The sequence below is a fragment of the Patiria miniata genome, unplaced genomic scaffold, assembly GCF_015706575.1.
Source record: "Patiria miniata isolate m_02_andy unplaced genomic scaffold, ASM1570657v1 HiC_scaffold_5, whole genome shotgun sequence".
Taxonomy (NCBI): domain Eukaryota; kingdom Metazoa; phylum Echinodermata; class Asteroidea; order Valvatida; family Asterinidae; genus Patiria; species Patiria miniata.
In genome coordinates, this window is record NW_024037072.1 from 36,104,704 (window position 1) to 36,124,429 (window position 19,726).

The 19,726-nt window shown below is 39.4% G+C and overlaps 1 protein-coding gene across 2 annotated transcripts; it reads right to left on the reverse strand.

The window, feature by feature from the left end:
- Positions 1-7,161: 7,161 nt before the first annotated feature.
- Positions 7,162-19,490, reverse strand: LOC119742189. 2 transcript variants are annotated; one of them, XM_038218228.1, is made up of 7 exons: positions 19,074-19,480; positions 13,613-13,786; positions 11,632-11,725; positions 10,128-10,168; positions 9,802-9,893; positions 9,062-9,127; positions 7,162-7,992 (listed from the first exon to the last, which is right to left on the reverse strand). In XM_038218228.1, exons 1-7 carry the CDS (start codon positions 19,147-19,149, stop codon positions 7,903-7,905), a joined length of 633 nt encoding a protein of 210 aa, XP_038074156.1. In that variant the 5' UTR covers positions 19,150-19,480; the 3' UTR covers positions 7,162-7,902. The 2 variants fall into 2 exon arrangements, with proteins under 2 accessions (XP_038074156.1, XP_038074157.1); XM_038218229.1 differs by lacking the exon at positions 13,613-13,786 and having other exon boundaries at positions 19,074-19,490.
- Between the last annotated feature and the right edge of the window lie 236 nt (positions 19,491-19,726).

The following is a 19,726-nucleotide window of genomic DNA, read 5'->3' on the forward strand; positions in this document are numbered from 1 at the left end:
CATATTTGGCTGCCTTGCATGCTGTCGGAGGCTCTACTTCGCTCCGTTTTCTGAGAGACGTTTTCAAAAAAGGGAATATTGACCTGCAATTTGGCTTAGGAACAGTTCGATTAACTGTGATCGAACTGTATTAAAATCATTGCAGGTTGAATAATCGACCATTTGCGACCAACCTAATGTATTTGGTTGATCGCATCGTTGGTAACAATAGCTGCGCGAATCAGCAGCTAGGAGCCTGGACTATGAGACGTTTTGTTATCAAGTTGTTATAAAGGGGTTGCTTCTCTTCATAATAAGGCGTATTATTACATTACCTGTACTTGTACCGTATTTAGGCTGCTCGCATGAAGAGCACTGGAATTTTGATTGAGACGATCCGAAGCAGCATATCTTCCCATCGCTGCAGTCTTGGTCCCTCTCACATTCGCCTCCGCATCCTGGAATCGGAAAGTTTGGGTCGTATCTGGTGTAGCCATATGGACAAAGTCCTCCTGGAGAATCTGCAACGATCCCGTAAGGTTTGCTTTAATACACTTTCCCACCTAAAAAAGCCACGGACTTAACTTAATTCTATTAACCTGCATAAAGACGATTCCAGGAGGGTGGTTGGTGTGATAAATAAACCACCCCTCTCGCAACTGTTATATTCTTTATAATTTAAACACAAAGTCGTGTATTTTTAAAACAAAGTCTGAATTTCCCCAGTCGCCCTGATATAGCAAATATTCGCTCATTGCTTCGGGTTGTCGGTATTTTTATGTGTAGGCTGCAAACGCCTAATGGAGCGCCCCAGCCCCTCTCCCTCCCCTTGAGATATCTTGGACTTCAACACATCCAGCCATCTCCCTTGGGAAAATCCTGGATCCGCCACTGCAACAATATTACATGGCTACTATAAAACTTAGGGGAGTTTACGAAATTCTTTTTTGATGTGTTTTGGTTCCAGGTTCCTGTCCATGAATTTAGTCCCCTGACATAGGAGACTCCATGCACATTAAATATAATCGTCCATTTTCTGCTTAAGAAGCCCCAAATCCTATCATAATGCTAAATATGATTATAGTGGGTTTTTTTCTTATAGTGTGTTGTTCATAGGGCGTTACTGTTGAAGAATTCTTATTGAATTTGGACTGCAGGAGAGACGAAGCCGAAGACGAAGTATGTGCTCGTTCCTCGTGCCATGATTAGCTAAGAAGTGATAACTAACGTGTTTAATTAAGAACTCGTGAGGAGAAAGTATTGGCAAAAACTGCTCATTCGAACTTGTTTTATTGGTCAAAAACACCGTCGATTTCTAAATGAAAAAAATGGTACTTAAACATATTAGGTCTGATTCAGTATGATATCATTTTGTTATGATGGTCAAAATGTTGTTTGTGACCGTTACAATGCGTCATAGGTTCTTCTCAGAACAACCTATGTACATAATGTATTTTCGCAAACCTCCATGTTGCACTCTCAAAATCCAGGACTAAAATCGCTTTTAGATTGTATTAGCGACTTAAGACGATCGATGTTTCTGGTCAATTCGTCTCATTAAAGTACAAGAATTGAAATAGTTATTTTAAATTGAGTATCAAAACTACAAACATTACTAAAAATTATGTGGATGATTTCTTATCAGCTTGACTTTATTATGCTTTTTGCAGTATTCATTTATTTTGCATCACAGCTGCGCTTAATTTGACTCAGGGAGAGAGAGAACAAATATCAAATGAAAGTGATAAGAGTCAGAAAATACTAGCCACAGTGTTCAATGTTTGCATTTCACAGATCGGTATGTCAACCTTCAGTACACGATAAACTCGGCATTTGCCCCAATTTGCAGTGGTGAGCATTACCACTGATTTTTGCAAGTGAAGTATACTCAACCACAAAAGAAAGTCCCCCTCAATACTTTTTTGTCTAACTCAAAAACTACTGGGCACATCTTGCTCAAACTACGACTGATCAGTACAGAAATTCCTTGGCAATCCAGTCATACTCTTTTTTTGGCCCAAAACAGTGATTATGTGTACAAAATTATGCAATTTATGACAAATGGTTCCCCAAAAAAGTTGAACATTTGTATGCGTGCAAGGGGAGTGTGAACCACAACTTGCACGTATACAAAAGTGCAACTGTTTTCGGTATCGTTTGTCATAAATTGCATAAATGTGTACACATTATCACTGTTTTGGGCCAAAATAGAGAGTATGGCTGGATTGCTAATGAATTTCTGTACTGGTTAGTCGTTATTTGAGCGAGAGATGCTCAGTAGTTTTTGAGTTAGACAAACAAGTATTGGAAGGGGGACTTTCTTTTTTGGTTGAGTGTATTTATCATTGCTGTCAACAGCAATACATTTCACAAGACTGCAAACCCTACACACTACGCATATTGCCAATGTACAAAACGTACACTTGCATTGTTGGAAATATCTTTTGTGTAATTTGTTTCGCCCGTGTTCATATCATGGTAGCTGGTTATGGTAAGTTGCGTGCATACGAGTGAATGGGTAAGAATGCGGAAATATTCAGCGAAACTGCCTGCATTGCACTAGCATATTTTGTGCAATTCTCGCCTGTATTCAAATCATGGTAGCTAGCTATACAGGGTACGAAAATGAAAAAGTTAAAAAAAAAAATTAAAACAAATGTGGGTCGACCCATTTCATAAAAATAACATAGGGATAAAGTACATGTTATTGACTAGTAACTGTGAAAATGTCACGTCATTTGCATAATCTTTTCCCATGTTATGGTCTATTTGAATAAAAAGATCACAACATTCAGATTCCCACCACTTATCGTTTACAGCTCTACGGACTGATGAATACACATTCAATACAATGAAACATGAACTTCCCACCTCCATGATTGAAAGCAAACAGAAATCAACAAAAGTTGACTTGTTCCTCATATTCAAAAGTACAATCTTCCAAAAAAATAATCGTTCAGTCTTGACTCAAATGATTAAAATCTCATTTGTATTTGATTGCATGTGCTCACTCAGCTCTATATTTTCCAATGGCATTCCATGGACAGCTATGAATTAGGTTCTTTCAGTGAAACATGCATTACTTCTGATAGCATGGATCTTATTCAGTATTTTTTTTTCAGATGAGGGGAAGAACAAGCATTTTTGGTGTATCAAATGTGATTACTTAAAAAAAAGTTTAAAGGGAAGTTACAACATTTGCAAACATCTAAAAAACCGAAATGATCAAATAATCACGAAATACCTTACTGGATTGTTAAGGAATGACAGTCTGAAGCATCCTGTAAAATTGTGGCTCTTGGTGTGCTGACATTTTCAAGAAAAAAAGTATTTTCCGACGCTTGTTGGCCGACCAGCGTTGAAGACACCTTTTTTCCTTCAAAAACTGCTCCTATTTTCCATATTTAGTTATTCCGCATTTTCTTTGCAGTTGAGTACACACATGTGAAGAGCTCAAGCCTGCTAGACTGGTTCTCTGACCTTACGATTCCCAACGTCTATAAATTGCTTCGTTTCATCTTTAGGGGCCATTCAGAATGTTCAATGTTTTAAAATTTCGGGTTTTTTTTCCAAATTGAACATGATTGGTTTTCTTGGTTTTTCCAGCATCTACAATCCCAAAACGTAAAACAAGTTAGTCTAATAATATTTGCTATAACACATTAATCCTCCACATCCATTTATTTATGAAAAATTAAGCAAAAGCAAATGTTGTATATTCCCTTTATCAAAAGTCAGATAACTTTCTTTTTTGACTCACCCTGTAGTATGGGTGCATACAAGTGAATGGACAATAATGCGGAAATATTAAGCAAATCTGGCTGTCATGCCCTACTTTAGTATGGGGCTATGTCCTCAACAAAATCACGCATAATCATGTGTTACTTATTCTTCAAGCCCTTAAATTAAAGCCAATGAACTAAATGACCATTCAGCAATATGGAAAACGAATGTTATGCAATATGTTATTCCTCAAAAACTATTCTTTGAACAAGCTATTTTTTACTTACTGTTATTATTTTTAGAATACGCCATACCGATACACAAAGTAGCCAGGAAAAGGCTGAAGACGAGCTGAAATTTCTCCATATTTTTCGTCGATCGTTGTTTATAAGAGTCTTCTGGCACGGCCTTTGTGGATGTTAAGCTAATTATCGAGCCGATAGGATGACTACATCCATAGAAAGTCGTTGCAATTTCGATGTGTAAGTTCAACTCTACGGTTGCAGTCGGTTCTTTTGTTACTTTCTCTGTACAAAGGTGAAATAGGCACCCACCTTTGTTAGGTTCGGGGCCTCCAATTGGACAACGCTGAGAAGCTGGGGGTCAGTGAGTTCAGAAGGAAATACCTGTATAATACATAATGCGAGACTGGGACGCATGTCATTATTTTCATAACAATCGGACTAGTTCGTTCGTTGGTAAATTCTTGTGACATGGAAACAGCAGATCGTGTTTGAAAATACAAACGGAAATTTTGAATTTCAAGAGTTCATTTGACGATGAAAAGGCACTGGACTTAAAAGTATATAAGCCGATTCCTACTAGTTCTGGATTTTAGATAAAAAAACACCATGTTTTATAATGCACACCACAGGACAATTTGTGCTGTAGCTTCGATTCTGTTTCAGTATGGTATATTCAATGTCTCCCACTTTTCTGATTATGATAATACTTTCAGTTCAAATGACAAGTGTCAACCAATGTCACTTTCGGTTTGCTGATACACTGTGTAATGCCAAGGGAACTTAAACGTTAATGATCACAATGAATTCATGTTTGATATATGATATTTATATAATATTGGGTGGCTTTGAGAGGGATACAATTATATCAAACGAGCTATAAAAAAATATTGCACGAGTCAACAAGTAGTGAGTGCTATATATTCTTGTTACCCCCCGATAAAAAAAAATCCAATATTGTTATTATTGATCCGAGAGAAAAATATTTCAAGACACTATTCTTATTTCTCAAATGTTGTCGAAATTCTATGCTTAGTTACCGCACGGATCTAATAAACAAGGATGAACGACTTTTCTGAGCTGCAGTACACAATGCGCTGAATGGATGGATGCATAGATCGCTGAGGTGGTGGGGGGGGGGGGGGAGATTACCAACAATCGGAAAATTGCATGGCCGGGGAAATCGAAAAGCGGGCGGGGGGGGGGGATACACCACACATAGCAATAGGGCACTGTTCATAATACAAAAATATAAACATAAAAAACTACCGAAGTATTATGACTACCTTTATTATGACATACCTACTATACTGTTTGTGAATGACAGTCTAAAGCATCACGCAAATCCTGGCACATGGTGTTGTAACATTTTCAAGAAGGTGGGATTGCACATTAGTATGTGCAATTTTACCATATTAATGATTTTTATTTGAACAGGGGTCTGGTCAAACACATCGTTTGATGACAATTTTATACTTTTGTCTATCCTTGACAGCACCTGTTTCATTTTTTTTATTCTTAAGTTTTTGTTTAATGTCAAAAGATGTGAAATACATAAACAAATAAAAGTATCAATTTCCAACGATAGTAAGCCGAACATCGTTTGGGAAAAAAGCTTCTTTTAAATGCTGCCCCAAATTTACCAAATTTAGTTTGTCCACATTTTATTTGCAATTGGTAACACATCTGTGAACGGCTAAAAGCCAGCTAGACTGGTTCTCTGACTTTATAATCCCCGACGCCTATAAGTTGCTCCGTTTCGTCATAAGTGGGATACAAGAACATGATTTTGTTTTCTTGCTTTTTCCAGCATCTATGAACACAAAGCTTTAGACAGGTCATTGTAACAATATTTGCTATAAAATCATGGGCGTCGCCAGGATTTTTTCTAGAGGGGGCAAAACATATTTTCCCAAAAAATTCTTGTATTTTTCTACATATTGTCGATTTTTCAGTTTTAGAAGGGGGCAGGGGCATCCCCCCCAACCCAATTGAATTTACATCATTATGACTTCGCGCCTCTTTTTCTTTTCTTTTTTTTCTCTTTTTTGCTTCTTCCCTTTTTTCCGGGGGGGGGGGGGCAAGCTCCCCATTCCCCGCCCCATGGATAAAATACTTCCCTACCCCACCCAAATCCATCCATTTCTGGAAATTACAGCAAAAGTAAATATTGTATCCCTTTAAGAATCGTCCGCTACATGTAGTCCTGGACAATAGTTAGTTACTTAATAGTAAACATAAAAAAGTACTTACAATCAAATAATCCAATTTCATCGTCAAAGAGATTTGGTTAAAAAAAAAATAGCATGAAGGGGTTATGTTTCACTATTGCAATCTATTAGCAATAGGTTTTTAACTTATTTACATCAGTATTTATTATGAGCAACGCGGTAAGCGGGAAACCGATATAGGACTACTTATAAAGGGTAAGCACAAATCTACAAATACTGCATTTTTGTGTATGAAAAAAAAAAAACTCTCCATTCATTTAAGAATTGAACTATTACACAATCTTGCACACTTTTCAACTATTTTGTACCATGTCAATTGCAGTTGTTTCTACACTGTATATAGTATAATAGTATACAAATATTGAATGCTTCGAGTGGTGTAGTAAAACTAGCCTCCCGAGGTGATCCATGAACCATTCTATTTTCCCAAGGCGAAGCCGAGGGAAAATAGAATGTTCCATGGATCACCGAGGGAGGCTAGTTTTACTTCACCACGAGATAAAGCATTCAATATTTGTTTTATAACACTTCACCCACAGATTCTGCTTGATTTTAATATTTTTAATTATTTAAATCTGAACACAGTTGAAATAAACTTCAATTTCAATACAAAATTGGTGGAAAATGTATTTCTCTCTTTAAAAACTACCCCTTCACGAAATGTTTGAACCCAAGTCTGCGGCGCGCTCTCTTTGGAATAATACGCGCTACGCACAACACGCAACGCGCACACCTGCATGCATTTGCACACAAATACCGCGCCGTGGAAATAGTACTTTGGTTGCTAATGGTATAGTACTTTGGTTGCTATGCGCATAGTACTTTTGGCCATGCACAGAAAGATAGCAAAATTAGAAAGTAACATATGTGACTCGCTCTCGGCCAATCAAAACACAGAATCTGTGGGTGAGGTGTTATAATAATAACTGCATATAGTAAAAGCAAAATGAAGACATCTTTAAAAAAAAAAAACAACAACAATCAACTACATGCACATTATCTAGAAAACTTTTTAATTGCCCTAGCTTCTTTACGATTTGTAAATGTCATCAAGCAAGTACAATGTACATAGATTAAGAAATTGAAATCCAACTTACATAGAAAGTTGAGCCTCTTTACAAAGCCTCTATTGTTCTACATGTATTTAACAATTGTTGATTGGTGTGATGTGGGCCGGGATTTGACGTTTTGAACACCCTCGGGGCGCATAGCACCCGAGGTGCAGCCGAGGGTGCTAAGCGCCCCGAGGGTGCTCAAAACGTCATATCCTATATCACACCAGACAACAATTGTTTGTTATACCTATGTCTTGGATTTTGATGTAAAAATCACGAAAATAAACAGCAATAAACACAACAATCATGACACTGGCGACGTCAACTCACACGCATGTCGCGTGCTCGAAACAGCTGATAGTCTGCAAGTTCGCTGCCTTTTACGTGTAGGCCTACGCACAAAGTCATAGCACACTCCCTATGAGATATCACGGTCGTGATATCCCACAGCGAGTGTGATTTGACTTTTTTTATAAACTAAACGCGTAATCATTCTAGGCCAATGAAAATACAGTATTCAAGACAGAGGTATAACAAATTCATTTATAAATCGAGTAAAAAAACAGGAGACAGATCTCTGACATTTGCTTTTCAAACAGGCACGCCACAACAAAAATGGTCTGTGACCTCCCAGACAGAAAATGTATGAAGCTGGAGATCTTGAGACACTGTCTAAGCGACTTGAGGATTGACGAGTGGTTCCCTTTCTCCAGCATTAGGCATGTAAGGTGGGCATGTCTGGTAGTTATTAGGCCGTTGAACCTGTGTCAAACACCACATAAAAAAGGACATAATTTTCCAGATAAAAGACACAAACATACATTGTAATTTCGAATACCGACTGATGATTTATACCGCTCTGTTCACAAGCACCCCCTCACCGGCAAAGGAAGTACAGTTGGGGGTGACAGACCGACGCCATGTTGCCTGACTGCAATTCGTTTTGACGCAAAGCGCAGCCACTGCGCGTGTGTAGTACAAATCCCCTGATGTACGTGCGTCACACGAAAGGAACGGTGCGCGTCAACCAGCGAAATGTCCCGCCCATGGGACGTCGTTGCTAGGTGAAAGGGCGCCCTCTTTTGGTAGCGCAAGGAGCTCATAGGAAAGCCATTATTCAAATGTTGCAAGTTGGTCTATACTGTACAAGAAACATTGTACATGTGTAAGTACCAGAAAACTGAATGTGATGATGCGTGCACAGGAGTGCACTACAAATTTAAATAGTTAATTTCGAGACCAAGTTACCTACTTTGCCTTTCTAAAAATGACTTTATTTGGGGCAGTTCTTGCATCCGAGTAAAAGAAAGGCCATCAATGTGAACATATTGATATCATCTTTAGCTGATTTATTATAGGGGAGGGGGTTGCCGTGGACATTATTCTGTTAGTGGTTTTCCATTGTAATTAACCTGATAATGTCAGATAATTGTGCAACAATTTAACTTTGCACAATTGTTTTCAATAAGAAAAATTTGGGGTTCATCATTTGTGAAGAATACCCCTAAAACAATCAATTTTGCGCCCAAAGCGCAGTCACAGCAACAGCACCTTAATGTTATCAGAAATACATAGCGGGGATCATTTACAAAAGAAATATATTTGAAAAAAAAATCACTTAAAAGAAAATAACAACAGAGGGGTATCTCGTTATTTTGACACAGTTAAGAGAAAATGAATGCTTGCACTTATCAAATTCATGTCATGTAATTTTGCATACACATTACTTATCGTAGGCTTTTTTTGGTTCTATTGATCACACATGTAGTAGACTTACTAGCGATTAGATAATGACGGTTTAATTTCGGTGTACGACGCCCCGAGAACTTACCGGTGTTCCAACTCCATGGTACACAGTCCTGTGACCGGTCTTGCAGCAGCACTTCACACAGCAGCACTTCACAAGAAGAGAAGAGATCCAAGGTTAAGTCCTGACCTGCATTGCTGCCCCTGAAGGGCCAGCCTATACTGACCTACCGATCGAGTATGTGACTGAGCCACATAACAATTAGCTCATCGGATCTCGGAAGCTGCGGGCTAACGAATTCGTGTTCATACATGAGTTACGTGATTGTAACATGTAATTTCTGGAAAAAGTGGTGTTTTGAGTAAAATATATCAAGTTTTTTTTAACCCAGTGACCCCGTGATGATCTTTGACCCCAGTTTGGTCATGTGACATGTTGGGGCTGGCTACTGATACTATGGACAAAGTTTGGTTGAAATCGGTCAGAATATGTAGGAGCAATACACAATGTCAGCGTTTGTTACTAACTAACTAACTAACTAACTTACTAAATGAGAGGCACGACGATTTGTTGAGCTGCTACCCGCAGCTAAAAAATAATATCATAAACAACTCACACTGTCGAGCTATCGGGACCGCTCGACTACGCACACCGTACTTTAGTTTTTGTTTCTTCGACCGAAATCAGTCACGCAAGAACCGCACAGGAAACCTCAAAATCTGTGTTGCAATAATACGTTAAAAGTGGCTACAACTTCAACGGTGCCAGTCCTCAGAGGCTCATATTATATACCCTGACAAGAAAATCTGATATTGATAGCTTACCACCACCAGAGAGACAATCAGAACGACCAACAGAGCGACGGCTGCAGTGATACTAGGCACGATCCATTCCCTGAGTGCAAATCTATCTTCGTCTGCAAGTAAAAAAAATTCACAATTTTGGCAAAATTTTGATTGTGGAAACCTTCAATCGTACATTGCTCTGAAACCCCAATTCGTTTCATCAAGCAAAAAAAACTATTTGTGGGAATGCCAGTTTATATTCTATGGAATGATTTGTTCACGCATGTTGCCGCATGCATGGCAACTGTCAGATGGGGGCATGTGAATACTCTACAGATGTAAGGAATTTATCAAGCAGTACTAACCACAGGTATTGAAGCAGTTGACTTCTCCATTGATGCACTGACTGTGGATAGATAAAATACATTGATGTTATTTTGATAATCCAAATCCGACAGCCCTGCATACTTGTTCAGCCCTGTAATAGTTTAAACTCAATGGTGCTTAAAGGTAAGTAGGATATCATTTCTTGTTTTCGTTTGAAGCAAAATGCTCAGAATCGTACGTAGTACTGTACATTAAATGTTCATTAAAGTTGAAACTATAGATTTTGAGAACCACCTCCAATGCTTGTTTTCTTCTGATCAATACAATGTTTGTGTCGCGCGGCCTAAACGAAGGATATGCATATATGACCATATGGATGTTAAACTTTTTGGAATTAATCTCATTTCTTGAATATTCGCCTGAATTCCATAAAACTTTGACACATTCAAGGGTTATTGAGTAGCAAAGATAATGTGGGATATATTTCAGGTCAAAGGTCGACGAAAGGTCAAAGGTCAACTGAGGTTAATAATGGTGGAATTCACAGTATAAGGGAAAAGTTTACAACATTGTACATTTTTTCATGGATTTTGATGAAACTCAGATGCAGTGACCCTTGGGTGGAAAGACATCGGATTATTGAGGTCAAAGGTCATAAAGGGGTTATTAGAGGTCATTGTTTAAATATTCTTCAAATATGTTTCTTTGTCTGCAGAATTTGATGGATTATAACGTGACTTCTATCTGGAGTGATCCTTGGGTATGCGTGCATCACATCTCTTCCTAAATTGGAGTTAAAAGGTCGTCTGGGGGTCATTTGAGGTCGTCGTTTACAAATGCACACAATTTTTTTTTTAAGAACACAAAAAATATAGGGATCGACCGCGGAAGAAAAGGCGACACATGCTTTTCTTCGGATCACTTAGTCAGGTAGAATAATTCACAGGGTTTTTATTACTATATTCCTATCTTCAGTGTGAGATTTTCTCATTAAGGGCTTGTAGGAAAAATGGTAATTACCGTGGTTCTCGCTCAAAGTGACGGAATGACTTCCGTCAAATACCCGGTTAAATTATTTCGCCTGAAATCGTATCGTTCGAAAGAAAACAATCATTTAATCAGGTTTTATTAATTCCGTTTCAGAACGACATCATCAGAATGGACTTTGGGTGGTCTGTAGAGGAAGCAGAAGTGGCAGCAAGGGACCGTACCATTTGGAGGCATCTCTCTAGTCAGGCAGCAGGTGCAGCAATGTACGATGCTGGCCAGTAAGTAATTCCGTACTTACGCAAAGTAAAAGTTGTGCCGGCGGGCACACCTTTTCAAAACTTGCATATCAAGATACAAGACCAAAAATATTGTGCATATATGCTTTCTCTGTTTTCTCAAAATGTAAAGTATGCACTTATCAACTTAAGTGATTTCTAATAAGCCGAATGCATTGCAGTTTTATTTAAATCCGATGGCTGCTTTCTAATAATTGTGCATTGCTCAGGCTGAAAAGAATTCGGCAAAACTTGACAATTCAAAATAATTACTTACCATATTGTACAGCCATAGTAGTAGTACGGATTGTAACTATTGAAAATTTCGCCGTCGTAATAGTATTCACCGAAGCGGGTGTCACATCCCTTGCCTGAGGAAAGCAAATCAAAACGATGAAAAGCTGTTCCTACGTTTAAACAGGGCGGTGATATTTAACATTTGCAAATAAGCCTTTTGAGATGTGGCGGACAACACAAAATAGAGGGCAATATTTAGAATGAGTTAATTTAGGTAAACAGAGAGAGCACGTTCGATGCAGATCGGCATTTCCTTCTTTGAGAACGTCTCTCAGAGAATCTGTGTGTATGACCCGACGCGTGACTTCGACTGAGACTGCTCAGTCAACTTTACGATGTTGTTTGAGGCGCGCGCACTATATAGTAGGCGCGCTATATTCGAAAGGGGTATAGGTACCCCTATGCAGTCAGTGCAATGTGGGCTGGGATGCTCCAATAGAACCTGCATGGAATCAGCGCAATGTGGGCTGTGATGCCCGAAGAGAACCCCTATGCAGTCGTTGCAGTGTGTGATGGGATGCTGCAAACCAAACCCTATGCAGTCAGTGCCGTGTGGGCTGTGATGCCCGAAGAGAACTCCTATGCAGTCGTTGCAGTGAGTGATGGGATGCTGCAAACCAAACCCTATCAGTGCCGTGTGGGCTGGGATGCTCCAATAGAACCTACATGGAATCAGCGCAATGTGGGCTGTGATGCCCGAAGAGAACTCCTATGCAGTAGTTGCAGTGTGTGATGGGATGCTGCAAACCAAACCCTATCAGTGCCGTGTGGGCTGGGATGCTCCAATAGAACCTACATGGAATCAGCGCAATGTGGGCTGTGATGCCCGAAGAGAACCCCTATGCAGTCATTGCAGTGTGTGTTGGGATGCTGCAAACCAAACCCTATCAGTGCCGTGTGGGCTGGGATGCTCAGAGAGAACCCCTATGCAGTTGTAACAGTGTGGGCTAATATGCTCCGCAAGAGAACCTCTAATCAGTGCAGTGTGGGCTGGGATGCTCCAAGAAAACCTGTATGAAAAACGTGCAGTTTGGTTTCGGATGCTCCAGGTGAGCCCCTTGTGCAGTAAGTGCAGTGTGTGCTAGGGTGCTTCAAGAGAACCTGTTTGGAAAAAGTGCAGTTTGGTCGGGGATACTACAAGAGAACCCCCTATGCAGTCAGTGCAGTGTGGGCTGGGATGCTACGAGTGAACCCCTATGCAGTCAGTGCAGTGTTGGATGGGATGCTCCAAGAGAGCCTATATGGAAAAAGTGCAGTTTGGTCGGGGATACTACAAGAGAACCCCCTATGCAGTCAGTGCAGTGTGGGCTGAGATGCTCCAATTAAGAGAACCCCTAAGCAATCAATGCAGTGAATAATTGGATGCTCCAATAGATCTCATATTCGCCTAACGGGAACAATTATAGTCGTCCGCCCTTCGCGCTGCTGCAGGCTAATTTGTCTAATTTTCTGAGAAACGTTTCCAAGAAAACCCCTCATGAGATGCTTCAAGAGAACCTCTGGGAATCATTGCAGTGTGGGCTGGGATGCTCCAAGAGAACTATGCAATCGTTTTCCGTGCTGAATGTATATACATCGCTCGACGGGAACTATCATACTTGTCCGCCTTGCGCGCTGCTATGAGGCATCTTTGCCTAGTTTTCCAAGAGACGTTTTCGAAGAAGGAAATATTGATCTGGAAGTTGGATCAGTCAATTCATTGAAAGTGGAATAATCGACCATTTGCGACCAACCTAATATATTTGGTTGGTCGCATCGTTGGTAACAATAGCTGCGTGCGTATCACGATGCACAAAAGGGAGCCGGGACTAAGACGTTCTATTATGAAGTCTGAGCGTCGTTTGACTGAAGACGTTGACTCATTACCATTAGTGTGCAGGCGTACCTTGTGTCACTTTAAGGGTTGCTACTCGTCATAATAAGGCGTATTTTTATTACATTACAAGATATTGCACTTGTACCGTATTCAGGTTGCCTGCATACAGGGCACTGGTATTCCGATTGAGACGTTTTGACGCAGCATATCTCCCCGTCGCTGCAGTCTTGGTCTCCCTCACATTCGCCTCCGCATCCTGGAGTCGGAATGTTTGGGTTGTATCTTGCGTAGTCATGTGGACAATGACCTCCTGAATTATCTGCAAAGAGAACCCATAAGGTTTGCTTTAACAGAATTTCCCACGTAAAAAAGGCCGCCGACAATTGATTTAATTCAACCTACACAAGGACGATTGCAAAGGCCGGGGGTGTAATCAACCACCCCTCCCGCGACTGTGATATTGTTTATTATTTACATCATGTATTGTGAAAGGAATCTGACTTTCCGTCGCCCTGAATATTGCAAATCTTCCGTCGTTCATTGCTTCATGTCATCTGTATTTTTATGAGTAGGCTGCAACGCCTAATCCAGCGTCCAAACCTCTCTCCCTCCCCTTGAAATGAGAGATTTTGGACTTCGACACATCCAGCCATTTCCATTGTTAAAATTCTGGATCCACCACTGCAGTAATAACTGCCATAAAACTTACGGGAGTTTACGGGGTTTTTTTTCTGTTCCAGGTTCCAGTTCATGATTTTATTCCCCTGACATGGCAGACTTCTCACAAAACATAGAATCGTCCATTTTCTGCTTCGAAGCACCAAATCCTATCATGGGACCAATAATGGTCGTATACGCATTTTAATTAGGATCTTACTGTTTCAGAATTCTTATTGAACTTGGACTGAAAAAAGGAACGAAGCCGAAGACGAAGTATGTGTTCGTTTCTCGTGCCATGATTTGCTAAGACGTGATGTCAATAACAGACGTGTAATTAAGATTTCGTGAGAAGAGATTATCGGTAAAGAGTGCTCATTCGAAAAACTGAAAATACTGTCAATTAAATATGATACTTAAATTTAAGTCTGATTCAGTATGATGTCACCAGTTTCTTATGACGGTCACAGCATTCTTGTGACCGAAACATTGCGTCAAGGCTCTCTCAGTGTATTTTTGCACACTTTTAAAAATGCTGCATGACCTAAGATCGCATTTAGATTGCATTAACAAGATTCGATGTTTTCGGTCAGTTCGCCAGCTGGATTGCTCATTCGGTATGTCATATGTTATGAGCCGCGTGTTACAGAATTAAAACAAATACAATGCTATGTTAAAATATCGATAAAGTCTTTCGAATCTCGGTACAAAAGGAATCGTGACTGTCTTTTTTTATTAGTTGGGAGACACAGTCAGTAATGTGCATGGATGGTTTATAGTTTACCGCAGAATTCCGCACAAATCACATTCTGTTATGAACTAAGTGTCCTGATTGACGTTTTATCGTCCAGGCTTTATTAACGAAGGTTCCTTCACAGGCGAGGGATCCAGTCTAGTTTCACCTATACATGTTTGGTTTGTTAACCTCTCTAAAATGGTGAAGAACCCGGATGTTTCGCACCCATTTTCGATTGCCTGAAACGAGCATTGAATTGTGGCATATTACACAATATAAACGGATAAGATTACTTTCTTGCGGGTGAGCGGTTGGAATTTTCGGATGGAAAGCTGAAAAAAATTGTGAAATAATAAAATACAAAGTACTGTTTTTATCCCAGCAAAGGGAAATCCATGTGCTTTGTTTATAAGAGCACTTTAAATTAAAGTAGAAGAATTAACATGAATGTTAGATTAAAAATCAAATTAAAAAAAACTACTAAAAACAGTTGACCGATTGGTGTGGAGATGAAAGATGCTACCTTTGTCAGACTTGTGGATTATTTCTTGACTTCACTAAAGTTTCTGCATTTATTACAAGTGTACGGTATTGGTTCAGTTTGCATTACAGAGCTATGCTTAATTTGAGTCATAGAGGGAAATAGTAGACAAACAAAAAGGAAAGTTTCAAGAGTCAGAAAAAAATAGTGTCTTTATAGTGTTTAATCTTAGTATTTCATAGATCACTATAATATCAACTTTATTACGGTACACGATAAACTCGTTGTTGAAATTTCTTTTTTCGAAATGGCTACTTTTCCAGTTTGTAAAATATTCTTTTAAGGGATAATCTTCTTTGGGTGAAAGTTTCTCCAAAACGTCATCAGTCAACCTACAAACAATTGAAAGGAAAACGAAAGACGACATGTTGATCATCATTTTTCTGTGCAGCCTGAACATCTGTGAGAGTTCTGAGTATTCTTTTTAAAGAATTTTGATCAATGGGGATTTTTCTCTGGTGTCTGTGGGTACTTGGTTTCACAGTAGGGGTTGTTGGGTTCAGAAGGAAATACAAATATTTACGTGCATAATACATAATGCGATACTGAAACGCGTATACTTTCATAGCGGTCTGACTTGTTCCCTGGTAAATCAGTGTGACATGGAAACAGCAACCCCTTGGTGTGATCGTGCGGAAAATAAAAATGGAACTTTTGAATTGTATGACTTTATTTGACCCCCAAGTAGTGACTGAACTTAAAAGTACGGTAGCCGAATCTTACAGGTTCTAGATTTTGTAATAACATTTTTTTTTATATGCACATTACAGGACAATGCATGCCTTAGAATCTGATTTTGTTCCAATTATTGTATTTCTCCCACGGCCTCCCACTTCTCTGATTACGACAGTTATTTTCGTCAAAGGGACAGGTGTCGAGAAGAACCAAGTTTATTTTTTGGTTTGCTGATGCACTTTGTAATTCATAAGGAACTTAAACAGTTAATGATCACAGTGAAAATATTTTGATATTAGGTATACAATATTTATATAATATTGGATGGCTTTGAGGGGGATACAGAAATACATGTGTGGTGGTCTACCCTATTATAATTCTAGGGCTGGGGTCCGTCCTTGATTAAACACGGATGAAACTGGACACCAATCAATCACTTCTCGATCACTACGGTTTATTACCAATCGGATGCTTGGTCAATCATAGAGGTAGGAATAGAAAACCCAAAAACAAAACCCCCAGGGTCAGTCAGTCCCAAATGTTAGGATGTCTCAATGCATGTACATGGAGTGGTGTACATTTTCCTGGAACTTTAGTCCCCCGAATTATAGGAAGCAGGGATGTCATTCCTAAGTTCCTGACATTAGCGTACAGCATTCTCCTACATGTGTCTGAATTTCTCATTGATCGCCCACTCGAGCTCTCCGCCAAATTATTTCTCATTGAGGGAAAGTCCCTCCGCACGCAATAGCGCGCGGTGTCATAGAGAAAACACCTCTCATGACAAACACATCATACACAATGGCGGTGTCCTATTATATCGGGACTCCCACGCATGTATACACTGTAAAATGATTTTTAGGTTTTAAACACGTTTAAAACGTTTTTACAGTTAAATGATTTTAAGAGTTTACATGCTAAACGCTTATCCTTTTTCAACACAAGGTTAAGGCCTTCATAATTATTTGCACTGAACGCGTTTACAAAAGTGCTCGTAAACGCCGCAAAGCTAAACATGTTTAGTTTGGAGACATGTTTATTTACATAGAATCTAATTGTGCAGCAACTGACCAATCAGATCAAAGGTCAAGTTAACTTGTAGTGTTCTGTCCAAAAATGCATTTTCTTGACCGAAATGTGTCATTAATCAAACGAATCCATGATAGAATTTCGAATTTTGCAAACATAAGTGAAAATCGCATTAAATCGCTTGTCGTATTTAAATTTGTCATTCATGGTGAAACCGTGACTTCATCATGGCGGGAAGAGCTGCATATAAAGCTAAACCACGACAAATTCTAACCAGAAGTGTAGTAGGTTAGGCCTATCGTACATGTACATGTACATTATACTCTAAAAGTCAGATAAAATAATTTAAATCCTAGCAATATCAAAGTCATCTGGCTTCTGTAAATGATTCTGTAAATATGCAGTTACTTTCTGGAAACCTATAACCTACACAACTGAAGTCGTTTAAATGCTTAAGCTAAACATGTCCAAATTTAAACATTTATTATTATTTATATCAAGCTGACTTGATCTGAAAGAAATACATTTCATGACACTACATTGATTTCTCAATATTACAGACAAAAAAGATTGTGTTCTGAAATAATTTCGTAGAAATGTCTTCGGTTACACATTCTGCATGCTGCGCGTTGCGTGCGCGGGCGACAGGGGCTCTGTTGGCTGGTTGACCACTGTGACTTTGTACGCTCTTGATTTTGCAGGAACCAGCGAAATATGTAACATGCCCGGATGAGGACAATATCAAAATAATGTTTTCCTCTTCCGGGTACTTTTACTGACATGATAGTTCAATCATCCGGGTACTTTTTACGAAAGCATGATAATAATGTCGTGTTTTTTTTGGCAGGAAGTCACCAACAGCCAGTATAAAATACCGCGATCATGATCGTATGTACTTGTGTACTTGATCTTTGACCCCATGATCTCACAGCTGACAACAGACTTCCGGTTGTCTGCACTCCAAGATCAAAGTTACTTGAGCTAAAGGATGTGCAAATGGCTGCCGGTATATCACCCTCTGAACAGGGCTGTGGTTGAGGCCTGTATTTTTTAGACAATTTGATAAAATTCGGCCACAAGGTTGCAACAGCGTGGACAATCTCTGTTTTTAAAGGGTTCATGCAATGATTTTTTTCATAGAAACATAATTTGTGCAAATTTCTAGTCATCTCATATTTTGACATCCCTTTTTGGTTAATTGTATTGAAAATGCACTTGTTTAGACACTTAACTTTTCCGTGCTTTTCCGGACTACTGATGGCGCTGTTGCTGTTGTGTCATTTCAGGAAGGCACTGTTTAGTATCTGTGTTTTCTGTTAAAATTGTGAACCCTAATAATTATTTGCTCATTGAAATAATATGTAAGAAAAGTTTGCTCATTGGCTTACTGCCATGTACTGACACAACAACGAATCACCCAATAAAGAAAATATACAACAAGCAAAAATTTTGGCAATTTGTGCTGAAATAGTTCTACCTGAAATGACATCACAATTTTGCTCATGAGTATGGACATTCGCAATGGCTTAAAAAACAATACGGCACCAGAATACCCTTGAAAACGGCAATCTCACTCAAATAAAATGTCATCCCACATCATAATGGTCAGGCCAAAAACTCTAAAAGAATTTGAAATATGGTAAATCCAGCTTTATAATTTGATGTGTGTCTAAAGTACCTTAGAGCGCTGTGAATGAATCAAAATACCTGATTTTCTAAAATAGCGTCCTGTTCCAAATCGTGCAAGATTTAGTCTCAGTGCACATGGGTGTATGGCCAACAGTGCACAAGGCAGTCAGTATGGACACGTATGTAGATCGTTTACACTGCAGCATCTTTGACAGGGATATAGCCTACGAACAAACTTAAAGTGCAAGACAAAAATATTGACCTGGAAAATTGAAAACTAAAACCTGAAGATTATTTATAATGTTATCTTTAAACTGAAAGACATAGGTTTGCACTTACCAGGAGTTGTCGTTTGCGTTACCCCGGCACACAAAAAAGCAAGTAACAGGATGAATCCCAGCTGAATTTTCTCCATTTTTTGTCGATCGGTGTTAGACGGTTGTCACGGTCTTGTGCAGCCCTTGAGGATGTAGATCTACTATAAATCGAGCCGCCAGGACACAGCAGACTCCTTCGATCGTGCTTTGATTGCAACTGCGATTGCAAGTGCTTTCACTTGCTCTAAGCAGTGCAGTCGAAGCTAGACTTGAAATCAGTCGGTAATTGGCCAGATGTTGTTCCCCCTTCGCGCAACGCCGGCGCACCGGCATCGGACAGCTACCGCATATAACACGCCGTCCAACTGTATAAACCATGCTGTATGGCACATGTGGGGACGGTTTGGTGCATCTTCGACCCTTATGCGTACGTACGTGGATTCCAATTTCCGACTTGAATGATCTGTTTTCGACTTTGTACAAAACGTATGGTAATTGCTGCCAGATTTGGAAGGAGCAGTCTGATTGGTTAAGATAATCAGAAAAATTTGAATATCCATATTACAATTAAGTGACAACTTGCGCGTTTTGTCACGTGCATGCACAGGTGTTTTGTGTGTGGTGAATGCAGTACAGCCGGAAGCGAGTCCCATTCCTTGAGGGGTCAACAGCTGA

Coding starts and splice junctions, on each gene's coding strand:
- LOC119742189 (XM_038218228.1), bottom strand. CDS start 19,149: ATGGAGAAAATTCAGCTGGGATTCATCCTGTTACTTGCTTTTTTGTGT. Junction 11,726..13,612: donor ATGCAGGCAACCTGAATACG/GTACAAGTGCAA, acceptor TGCTTTCCTCAG/GCAAGGGATGTGACACCCGC. Junction 10,169..11,631: donor TACTATGGCTGTACAATATG/GTAAGTAATTAT, acceptor ATCTATCCACAG/TCAGTGCATCAATGGAGAAG.